Here is a 12,450-nt window from a genome sequence, read left to right as displayed (position 1 = left end):
ACAAGGTGTCTCTGCTCAAAAAGTTGGAAAAATATTCGAGACCTCAAATTCCGATTTTTTTCGACGTTTACGATGAAATTTTCCGACGGAAATAAAGCACTTTTTCCGCGAATTTAAAATAAATTTGTTTATCCAATGAATTTCTTCACGGAGAAGAAATTAATAATCATTCAAATATCAAGTTTGAAAAAAGTATTGAAAAGAATTCTAGAGCAAATCGACCAATCGCAAAATAAAAGTAAAATCTTTCCAGAGACATTTTGAAGAAAAGTTCCCTGAGTCTTGATCAAATTCTCTGATTTCTAGAAAGAAAAAGACTTCCTGAAAATTCCAAGTTTTCCACGTTTTTTCCAGATAGTAGACACTCCGTGAGATATTCGTGATTAATTCCACTTCTCTTTAATTATAGATTCAATTGCGAAATTAGTGTCAAAATAAAGTCACCGCAATCTTAATTACTAACAAACCCGCAATATATTAGCGCGTTATAAACTTAACGATTTTAGGTCAAAGTTATCCGACATCGTCCAGCTGAGAATCCAAGCCTTCGTTCAGCCGAAAATTCGCGCGAAAAGTTCATCGCGTGACTTTTTCAAACAAATTAGTTGCCGAGGTCGGCACCGCTAATGCAATATGCGATAATATAATTTAGGCATTAAACTCTACGAGAGCGCAAATTCGATACATCGCGAGCGTCCGGCTAAGCTTTATTATATACGATACCTCTAGGATAATTAAACTGTTGTTCCGCGGCACCATCAAACTGTATTATGAGTTGATTAACGATATTTCACAATCCTTCCTCGAGGCGTATCACGCGAGGAAAACCTAAACGTCCAGCTCGACGTATTTACATGGTGCGCAGAACTGAAATTTTGCTCGCGGTCGACCGACGAACCTGAACGCGGCCTTATTCGGCCGGTATTTTCGCACGCTTAAATATTGTCGTTCGATTCCCGCTCCATCTCCTATTTAATTATCGTTTTTAATGAAGAAATAAGATTACGCGCAATTACGACACGAAACGTAACATATCGCACTTGTCTGAATGATGGATTTAAATCTAGCGACAACATACCTGCGCTCCTACTCCTGTTAGGCCTGATCCTTCCTCTCACGATTCGCAGACAGCATCCGTAACGAGGGACATGTAGATCTCGCGTTAGCCGAGCGATATGCATAATATAAAAGGACGGTTGCTTTCTTCTCACGTGGCACATTTGATTATCGTAGCGCGTACTTGTCTATGAAAACGTCTTCGAAAATATCTCGACTCGAGACGGATTTTCTAATTTTCTGTTATAAAAAAAAACTCGAAACTGTAAAATCACGGATGCTACCGCAATGCGAACGCTGTTCGTCCGCAAGAAGCAATTATTCAGCTGGAAAGTATGCGCAATTAATTAAAATGTTGCAAAGTAGAAAAGACTAAAGTATCATGTTTAATGAACGTAACGAATTTAGAAATGTCTTTTTGTCGTGCAAAGCACAAATGGAATTACATTCTATGACTTTCAAAAGCAAAGTATCAACGTTGACTTCAAACAGGTAGAAACTTCATGTACCTTAATTAAAGCTTCTAGCATTATCTCTAATAATCTTAATTTAATTACAGTACGTCCAGAAATTCTGTCGTTCAGACGTTTATAAACTATATGACGAGTTTTTAAATGTTTTTTCGCACACAAACAATATGTCTTCCAATCTATATCTTCCATTATTTTCTCAGAGACTTAAAATTGTTAATAATAATTCTCGTAACAAACGCTTTTTGTAATCTTTGCATTCTAATTCGGACTAGAAATTCTCCGCGATGTAATGCGACGAGATCGTGAAATATCGCAGATCAATTTTATTTCGGAATATTGAATTTTTATGAAAAGTAAAAATGTTCCTCCTTCCACCCCGTAATAAGAAATATTCGCGAAGAGCGTAAACACGCGATGTAATCGTGATGAAGATCCTGTTCGGACATAGCAAGGTCGGAGCAAGGACTGCGGATCGTCACGAAAAACATGTCCCCAGCGTTGCCGCGTGCGCCCGATAAATCAATCTTCGCGCTGTAAGCGCATCCCCGACCGGCACACATGGTATTACGATGATCCGGCGGAATAACGCCTATTGGAAATATCGAGGGAGGCAACGACTCCGCGAGTTATCGCAAGGGATTCGAGTATTAGGACGTACGTGACATCCCGAAATTCATTCCCTCTCAAGTTCTACGGATGATTTATGCGGGCACGTTTCGCTGATTTAATAACTTACGTGTGTACGGAACGCGACAAAGCCGATAACGCAATTGGGAACGAATTAATCCCTCGTTCAAACACAACACAAATCGCAGAATAAACTCTGCCCGTGTAATTCGAAAAACTGATCAATTTTCGATGTCGGTAAATAAGAATGAAAAGAATAATCCGTTGACGCAAGTGCGTCCACATGCGTTAACATGTTCGAAAATAAAGTGAAATAAATTTTTGTCGAATTTTTCAATAAACAAAATTTCTGGACTCTGTTCTTTTTTTTTTTTTTTTTGGTCGGCCGGAAATAATCGAAATAATCGCAGCTAAAATCAGAGATGGATCCATACATATGTATTAGGGGCGAATTTCCTGCATCATTCCTGCGCATTTCCCGCGCGCAGTTAAGGCGCTCTGTCACGCAGCCATAAAACCTCGACTGAGATAGTGTCGATTCTACATTACACAAGTGTAAGTGTGTGTATACGGACGCTTGTCCAGGCAATGATGGTACACGAGGATCGATCGAGCAACAAGTGAAGAACGCAGAAGAATTTGTACGAGGTGTCGTTAATGCCTGCACATTACTTTCTCGTGATTTCACCTTTAACAAGCCGCTGCAAAAACGCGAGAACGGAGAAACATGAAGCGATCGAAAGATTTATATCTCTCCTCTCCGACGCCTCTATTAAGCTCTTTTAACACGTGAAAATAGCAGTAAATAACTTGGAGAAATATCTTTATTCGTTTCGCCCGCTGCGTCAAATAAATTTAGCCGCGGCATAATTGCTCGACGATACAAAGCGATACAATTTTGACGAATGATTCCATTTTCGCTCTATGCAAATTATCTCTCAGACTTTCGGCTTCGACGTGCGCCGGCATCGAATATAATTACGCGCTCTTGTTATAGAAATTTCAATTTTCATGCCACGCCGGAGCGGAGAGGAAAGAGCGGCGGCTCCCCGCTCGACAATAGGTATTGCTCGTTAATATATTTTCCGGCGAACAAGAAAGGCCAGGTCTGAAAGGAGTATTTTTTTCTTTTTTTTTTTTTTTTTCATGCCGCGGGTGTGCACGAAAGAGCAAAAGGGAGATTATATTGATCCAAGTTACGAGCTGTGCTTATCCCGTCCCTGCCTCGGGCTCATTCACGTAGGATCTCTGTAATTCGCGTTGGTGAATGCTACACGTACACGTATCACTAAAACATTTCGTCCCGAGGATTCCCGAAAAGAGTTCGCCAAAGGTAAAAGAAAGAAATCATTAATATTAATTTTTTGTAACAATAATTCATCTTTGCATTTTTTTAAAATTAATACCCGCCAAATTATATCCCGAAGTTGGCGCGAGTGATGTGTGTAATAGATTCGAGACAAATTTCCGAGCGCAATTACGCACCGTGATTAAATTAAGATTATCGAGATAATGCTAATAGCCATAATTAGCGCACGCAAAACTTCTGCTTGTACAAAATCAATACTGATGATTATTAAATCGCATAGAAATGCAGTGCAATGCAGCTTCGCGTTTTTATTCAACGAATTCCGCAATAATTACGATACGCCCCGCGTGTTCGCTAATTGGACAAAATTGGAATCAACGCGTCATTCGAAAAAGGGTGCAAATAAACCTCGGCCAAGGAAAATAATTATTCATTTAAACTCGAAAAGCCTCTCGAGTGCCGCGCGCTCGAATGATAGCTAATAAACAGAAGCGCCGTCGCTCCAAAGTTCCGTTGGTTTAATTATTAAACGATTGCTCGCGGCGATAACGTGGCTGCGGGCCACAATGCCTGTAATCGCCGGATCATTACAGCGTTGCGGCGTGGGCCGACGGGTTAATCAATTTCTTGCCGCGACGGCGGCGGCGGCGGCGGCGTTGACCGACGTCGGAAGAAGCGCGTGTTAACCCGCGCGCCGCGATCCCGCCGCGAGCGATTCGCACGACTGAGGGAGGAAAATTGAATTTTAGGCTGACGTACGAGAATAGGATGTAACTGAACCGGAGAGAGAACAGAATGAGGCTGGCGTTTCGCGGCGAACCGTGATATATAAAATTGCAGTCGCCGCTGGCCGTCCGTCCGTCCGTCCGTCCGTCCGTCGCCGCGACGTACAACGTACACGACGTACGTGACGTTATTGATCTTCGTTTACGGTAAAAGAGCGAGCCGCGAGAAACTGCAAAAAAACCGTTGTCGCTCCGCTCGAACGGCGACAGCTTTCCCGTTGCAAGAATAATCGGTGAAAAGATGGAGTGGCGGGCAAAAAGGAAGTCGGTGACAAAGCGAAACATTTTGTCGTTCGAAAAAAACTGCTGACTGCTTTCCCGAATGATGCTTTATACGTTGTCATTCGGCGCAACGTGCACGGAAGATGATCTAAAATTCGAGTTCATCTTCGTTATTTCAAATATCTTTCGAATTTTAACTCGAAATTCACTTACTATTCTACTGACTGAATTTAGCAAGCCCTGAAGCTCGCGACAAAACGCGTTTATGTTTAATTCCCAGTCGTTTGTCATCTCAGGCTATTCGAATGTTTCACGAGGTGAGGAGAAAATAATTTGGACAGGAATTCCAGACTTTTACATTTTACAAATTAATTTGCAGTAACAGCAATGTAATATAAAATGATCAAAATATGGTTTGCTACGAATTTCTAGATTTTATCGCGATAGTTTTTAGAGTTTCTGGAAACGTTAATTACGTTTCACTCCAATTATCGTAATATATTGCCATCTACTTTAATGAAGATCAACACACCGGAAGCATGACCGGCCATAATGAGAATTTAGCACAAACGTGCGCGCGCTTACTAGCGTTTTTAAATATTTTCCCAGTGAAAATGTTAAGCAGTTGCATTTTTAATACACGCGAAAAAAAAAAAGAATCGAACACAGCGAGCGTGCCATCAAGCGGTGCGGCTTTTTAAATTGCTCCGCTCTTGACGGGAGTCACATTACCGTCGCGCCATCCACGAGAAGTACAACGCTTGTTAAAAAAAATATACGCGGCGAAAGGGTTAATTAGCAATCCCCCCCCTCTCTCTTTCTCTCTCTTTCTGTTTCGCAAAAGTTACTCACTTCCAAATCAGCTTATAACTCGAGTTTGCCTGCAACTTTTTAACGGCGGCCATTACGGCTCGCTTGAAAATGCAAACCTCGTCAAATTCCTTGCGAACTCGAAACTCGGTTGCTGTTTTCTGCGCAACGGATAAAAAGGCAAATTGAGATCTATTCATTACCTTTCCGCGTGAAAAATGTTAAGATTAATAAGAACTTGAAGTATTTTTATGTCGCAATCACTTCCGCAATAATTTCGCATCAAAATTCGTTACATTAACGTTACGCCTTATCGTTATCGCCCTGAAAGCAATTCAGAACTGCAACGCCGCCTGCAGTTTTGTTCTCGCGCGAAACACCGTCTGATTCGGCGATGAAATTTGTCTTTGCCTTTATCGAGCGAACAAAGCGCGAAACGTGACGACGGCGGCGGCCGGGTCGACTACGAAGTGCAAACTATCGGAGATACCGATCTCCATTGTTGCAACTATATAACGCACGGCACTTGGTTAACGATATTGACCCTCTTGCGAGATATTTGTTTTAAGACGGAACAATCGCTCCGCGATAAAACAAGTGGTCTGATTGTCAAAATTCGATAGCGTCGTTCGGGATCCGAATACGAGCGGGAAGGAAAACACGTATGAAAGCTCCTTGAAACTCGGCTTGAAACAATTCCCGCCGCGTCCTTTAAATGCAAATGGAAACCGGGTCGAAAACAAGGGGGCCGATTCTCAAAGGCGTCAATTACTCGTGATTTAATTCTCATTGTTTTTTTTTTTTTTTTTTTTTTTGAGGCTAATATCTCGCAAGACGCATTAGAACGCATCTTCTTTAAACCGGCTCCTTTATGAAAATTACAAAAGAGGAGATCGTACCGGTATAAAGGCTGCTTACTAAAAAGTAAATTACAAAGAGGGGCTTTGCTTATTCAGTAACGCGTGTATTAGCTCTTCCTTTGGAGAAATTATCCGAGCTATATATTTCTTTTCAGCCCTTCATGATCCCACGTGCGATTTAACAAACGCAGAAATGTAAACGTTATTAATAACAAAGTTTTCAACATTTGGTTCTCAGCTAAATTCTTCTACAAGCTTTTGTATTATATACATCGACAATCAGAAATGCCTTAGCATTGAAGTAAGCGTAAAAAAGTGGTCGTTTGACCTTTTCTAATTTTATCCGCTCTGTACATAAGAGATTGTCAATTACATAAATCGTAATGTTATGTAACTTTCTGATTTTTAATATTTTAAATCTTGGATTCTTTACCCCGTACATTAAATATTATATAATTTCTTGATTTTTAGCATTTGAAGTCTTCAATTCTTTATCAATAATTAAATATCATGTATTTTTTAATCAGGTTATTTATCACGAATTATACCTGTGTTATATAATCTTTTTTCTTTTCGATATTTCAAGTCCTAACTTCTTTATTCTCCATTCTGTTTCATTTGCTAAAAAGTATCTACTAGCGAGAGAGATTATTCGATTTCTGTACTCTATCCATCTAGCACTTCCAGTGTTAACGCATAAAGTTTCAACAATTTTGGGCAATTTGGGGCGTGCGTGCATCATATTTAGATATTCGTACATCATAACTCAAAACTGTGCCTGACAGTTTGGCACTTTAAACGCTTGATATGTGCGAAACATTAAACATGCATTAGTAACACAGCTCATACGATAAGTGAATTAATCAATAAAAGTATAATTTATTAACGCATGAATATCTAAACGCGATACGCACACTGCGAGTTGTTAAAAACTCATGCAATTTATGTTAAGGTATTCCCGGGCGTCTGCATACGTGTACGTAAAGAGAAGTTTTCGAAGAAATCAAATTATATTGCACTTTATACAGACGTAGAAAAGTGTGCGCTAATAATAATCTCCATCGAATAAAGTTTATCCTGCAAACAAATCCGACGCGTAATAAAACCGCCGTTTATTATCGCTGTTTTTTACGACACTTCAGTGAATACACTTGAAATTGTTATATATTGTTGCGGGGGGAAAAAAAAAAAAAACGAACGCTGGGTAACGCGCATAACGCGGCGATGCATTAACCGCGTCGAGCTTTTTCGAGAGCCGCGCTTATAATGCTGCACATTTCGTCGAACGTGCGCGCGTCGGTAGTACAACCGACGAGCTTTCGATTTTAGCCGTATGACCGTTGACCGCATAAAAATTCGGGAGATAAATTGCACTCGCCCACCAGAAAAAAAAAAACTTTGGAATACTGTGGGCCAACATGCGCCGCGACACGACAAATCAATGCGAACTTCGCAATAAAATCTTAAACGCACAAATGTGAGACCGCCGAGCGAATCGAATGTGCAAATGTAAGGTGAAAAGTTTAATTGGAAAAAAATAATATTTATGATAATTAGAATTTGAATTTCGATTAAAACGATAATTCGCGAAACTTAATTATTGACACTCAATCGCTGAAACCATTTATAAAAGCCTCCTCTCTCTCTCTCTCTCGTTTTCATTATATATTCGATAAATTATAAATTATAATCCTTTACTTATGGTACGAAGGGCTTATGAAAAGTAAGCTTTAACGCACGCGACGCAAGGAATTTATTTAATATTTAATTTATCAGCCATGGAAGTTTCATATTACCATCAGCTTTCAATTAAGCTACTTTGTGAATTTTTCTAGCCTGATTTTTTTTTCCTTTACAACGTTATTTTAGCGCGACGTCAAAAGTGGTATAACGCTTGCTTTATATAGGCCACAACCATCGATTCGACAACAAATTACTTACGGTCTGTAGTTCATACATTCGCAACCGTTGTATTCGTTACACAATATTTCAAAAAATATAACAAATAGATAAAAAACTTTCCACATTTCGGAATAAGTCTCATAAAAAAAAAAAAAAGGAATTGAAACAACTGCAAACATTTATCGAAAGGATAAAACGAGTGTGGAGCCGAAATTGAGAGGAGTAATAACAATCATCATAAAAAAGAATAAAAAATGTTATCGTCGGTCAGAGCCAAAAATAACAAAGTAAACAACAACTGACATAAAACGCCGCGATTAAACTCCGTCGACAAAATATTAACAATGAAGCCGTTGAGAGCGCGACGGGTCTAATAAACAGCGGGTCCCCCCTCTGTCTCATCCTCGATACTGTTCATTATTCATGCATACGCGGGAGTGATATCGCCGGGATGGATTACGAACGGCGTGGCCCGATCACGTGTATCCCGCGGTGGCGTTGACGGCGATAAATTTAGCCGCACGCGCGCGACAAATTTTCGCTCGCGCCGCTTCTCTCGCCGTACGTCGGCGGTTAATTTCGCGCGAGCGTTACATCGGCGGCGTCGTAACGGCGGCGCGCGAAAGGTCCCGGGGCATGAATAATCCGCGCATCGCGGGGGGCTAGAATAATTTCAACGTTGAATTCAAATCCGGGATCGATGAGGCCTACTCCCTCGGCCTCGACGATCTAACCCAGTTTCGCCTCATGAGGCGTGTAGCGGGGCCACGAGTGCCGCCGCTGCCGCCGTCGCTTCGCCGTAGCGGAGAGCCGCGAGTCGATAAAAACGCAATTTTGCGCCACCGTTCGTTAGCATACTACTCGATTCCCCTTTCCTCCCCGATTCTCGCGCGCGAACAGCGCGAAAAGAATGACGTGGAAAAAGCCGAACGAATCATTCGCGCCCCGAGGGAACGTAAACACGCTCACGCCCGCGCGATTCATCGTGCCAATTGCAGCGGATTGACCGCGGCACTTCGCTGCGACTTCCTTCGCGCTCGATCATCGAATAACATTATGTAACCGGAAAACGTGCGCGTATATATCTTCCCGACGCGTTGGCCGCCGACGGTGGGATCCGTCGTCGCGCTCCGCGACTCTGTTTATCTCGTCCGCGAATTATTGAAACGTGGCGTTTTAACGTGGAACATCGCGCGCATCGCGCGTGCGAAAGATAATCTGCAAAGTGATCCTACAAACCTCGTGCAACATGGATATTTATGAGAAAAGCAGATCGCGGATGCTTCTTACGGAGGACGGCACGCACCACGTGAGACTTCGCAGAACGACGTCGGCATTGTTCCATTGTTTCTCACTCACCGTTCGCGCGTAAGCAATCAGCCCGCGACGAGATCGCCCTTCGCGAGGGAGCCGCGCGAGATTAACGAGCGCATCGCGTGAAGGAGCGCCGCGCCGAGCGCGGGCCTCGCATGACGACGATCGTCGTCGAGGAAACGTGATCCCGGCACGCGTGTATTCCACCCCCCTTTCCGCGCGGAGATTAATCGGGGGTGGCGGCTAGCGTTTCCGACGGACGAACAACTCGGCGGAGCGCTTCCGGCGGCGAGTGCGCTCCGTTCGCGCATCGGCGAGGGGAAAACGCGCGCGCGGCGATTAATCGCACTGCGCGAATCGGACGCACGGCAGGCGGATCGAAAGGGAGAAAATGCACACTCGCGCGCGGCACATTACTCGCGCACGTACGTGCGCGACGGGCGGATTGCGTGCGTCGGTGCGCGCGCGCCCGAGCAAGGTGCGTGTCCGCCGCGTGATAAGAGCGCGCAGGAATCCGCCCCGCGACCTTCGGCCGACGAAGGTTCGTCGAAGACTGGTCGGTCGCGGGGTGGGAGTGCTCTTTTTCAAAGAGCGTTTTCTCGAACGGCGGCGGTGGCGGCGGCGGCGGCGGCGGCGGCGAAGCTTCCGGATGGAGGGTAACGGGCATGCGTGTGACGGATGGCACACGATCGGCAGACCGCAGCACCCGTCGTCGTGTACAGGGTGTGCCGGGTAGGTAGGGAAACGCGTGATCCGGAAACGATAGCTTTGCGGTCGAGCTTTCAGCGAGCCCGTGTGTGCGCGATGACTCCCAACGCGTTCCTCCTCTCGCGTACTGAATATGCGGTTTATGACGACGATGTAGATTAAGCTCACCGAGCTTTGATACAAGCCCTCTGCTCCGTTCTCACCGAAAGCAATCAGGGAATCGCGTTTCGCTCTCACGGAGCTAAAAGGAAATCGCATTTCGACGGTGGATCCCTGCATTAATGAGAAATTTCCGCGGAGATTCATAAGTGAGCCTCGCAGCGTTGCAGCGACGAAAGGTTTTAATTGATATTTCCGATCGGTCTCGCTGCCTGAAATTAAACGCGAGATCCAACGCAGAGATCTTAAAATGTTTCACGCGATGACCGAATATGCTCTCGGAATTAAAGAAGAGCGGAATTCGCGTTTGGTTCAACTGCAAAATGTCGGTTCAACCGCACTGCGGTAAAGCCAAGTTATTGGATCACCTGATACATCGCGCGCTCACGGGTCATCATATTTCCCGCTTCAAGCTCTACCTTTATCGCGGTGCTACCCCTTTTTTCCTGACGGCTATCAAATGCCTTTCGACGTTTGGCGGGACTTATCTGATTGCGTCTAAAATTGCTATCTAGCGAGATATATATATCAGAACTCGAAACTTTTATATTCGAATGCCTAAGGCCATTAAAGTAAAAATGCCGATTAAGCTTCAATTCGTTCCATTTCTTTGTAAAGAAAAATCTGCGAAAAATCTACTTTCGCCAAAATAATAGCGAGTTTTATATTTCATTGTCGACATATAGCGTCAAATTTATGGATCCATTTATATGTCAAAAGCATGCGGCGGCAAAGTTGATAAAAGAATGAAATGTTCGACTCACCTGCCGGCGATACCTTTCGGTTGTATCTCTTGCAAGAATATGCCAAGCTCGCCTTTATCCTTGTCTCGAAGTCCAACCACACTAAATCCCAAGCTGGTTCCTTCCGGCTTGTACAACTAAAAAGATACAAAATTGTCTCGATCAGCAGGATCCTTAAAACGTGATTTTTCTTGACAATATCATAATATCTCGCCGAAAAATATTTTATGAAGAATATAAGCATTCACCTGCACTGTGAATACTTGTCGTCCTTTCGCTGCGGCCTCAATAACTTTTTTAAATTCTTTCGCGTAAGTAGGAGTGGTTATAGGCGGCATTCCCATAACTTCCGAAACAAGACTGGGACTAGTAACCTGCAACAAAGTAGCAAGATGTCTCACGATGCGTCAAAAATACACACTTGATTTCCAAGATTGATGATTGAGTGAGTAATTGCCTGTGCGCTCGTGTCCTCGCTGCTGCTGTGCAGTAACGGAGCAACGGGGACTCTTTGGTCTTCCAGCTCGCTGCTATCCTGATACAGATCCTGATACATATTTAATTCGAGCGGCTGCACTGGCGGACTCGGAGGGGAAAACTCCAGCTTCCCGCTCACGCTAATGTCAAAGTCGCCAGGCAGGGTAGACGGGTGTTGTGTCAGGTGAGCATTCAGTTCGATCAGGGAATCCTGAAGCGTGACTATGCTGCGGAACACCGGATCCTCCAGCAGCGAAATCAACGACTTCAAATCCTGAGTCGTGTGCATTTGCAGCTTGGGGTCGTCGCAGGTCTCCACACGTTCCTGCACAGTCTCCAGCAAGCGGAGCGCTGTAGATATATCTGTGACAAAGATACAACACGATAGAGTTATCAGTTTATCAATAAAATCAATGTAACGAAGTAAGTATAAGTTGTTTATTTTTTTATCCTTTTAGATCTCTAAACTCTGCTCCGCAATAGTTTCTCAACATACATCTTCTATATTGTCACTTGTGCAAATTATTCATTCTGCTAATTTATTATATCACACATTGTTTTATTATATCTCAACGTTACTACGAATAATTTGTTGAAATTTTTCACACTTAATGCATATAGTAATCTGAATGAGCACAGACAGTAATGTTGCATTTGCATTTACCTGCACTGAGCGGCATCGTGGTTTCCTCTGCTCTCAAGGGTACACAAATCTTTCGCACACTCAACTGAAACACGAAAAACACGATATTTCGTGAGTATATGCGACAACAATCAGATTACACGTCAAACTCGTCCTGCCACGCAAACGTCATATTTTCTTAACCTCGAAACGGCGGAACGTTCGCAATTCTAGACAAGAATTATTGATTCTGCAATGAACGTCCTTGAGAATTATCGCTTTGACAGGCGATTAATTGTTATTAAGCGTAAGTACATCGTCGTATCGCGTATCGCAAATCAATATGAGGCTGCGTGACGGAGAGGAGCTGGGATTATCTTCGG

General features: G+C 43.4%; 1 protein-coding gene across 4 annotated transcripts in view; it reads right to left on the bottom strand.

The window, feature by feature from the left end:
* LOC105679582 (multiple PDZ domain protein) overlaps positions 1-12,450 on the bottom strand; it is a 100,796-nt gene that overhangs the window by 88,119 nt on the left and 227 nt on the right. For 3 of the 4 annotated variants that reach the window (XM_012379671.2, XM_012379672.2, XM_067348993.1), the window contains exons 2-5: positions 12,110-12,173; positions 11,426-11,808; positions 11,217-11,342; positions 10,990-11,105 (exon numbers count right to left, since the gene is read on the bottom strand). In XM_012379671.2, the coding sequence (XP_012235094.2) occupies positions 10,990-11,105; positions 11,217-11,342; positions 11,426-11,808; positions 12,110-12,125 (641 nt within the window). In that variant the 5' untranslated portion in view covers positions 12,126-12,173. Of the gene's footprint in view, positions 1-9,350; positions 9,602-10,989; positions 11,106-11,216; positions 11,343-11,425; positions 11,809-12,109; positions 12,174-12,450 lie in introns of those variants that run through there. The other variant, XM_067348994.1, reaches the window with a different exon arrangement.

Source organism: Linepithema humile, chromosome 2, assembly GCF_040581485.1.
Source record: "Linepithema humile isolate Giens D197 chromosome 2, Lhum_UNIL_v1.0, whole genome shotgun sequence".
In the NCBI taxonomy this organism is placed as follows: domain Eukaryota; kingdom Metazoa; phylum Arthropoda; class Insecta; order Hymenoptera; family Formicidae; genus Linepithema; species Linepithema humile.
This window is presented reverse-complemented; position numbering and strand designations above follow the sequence as displayed.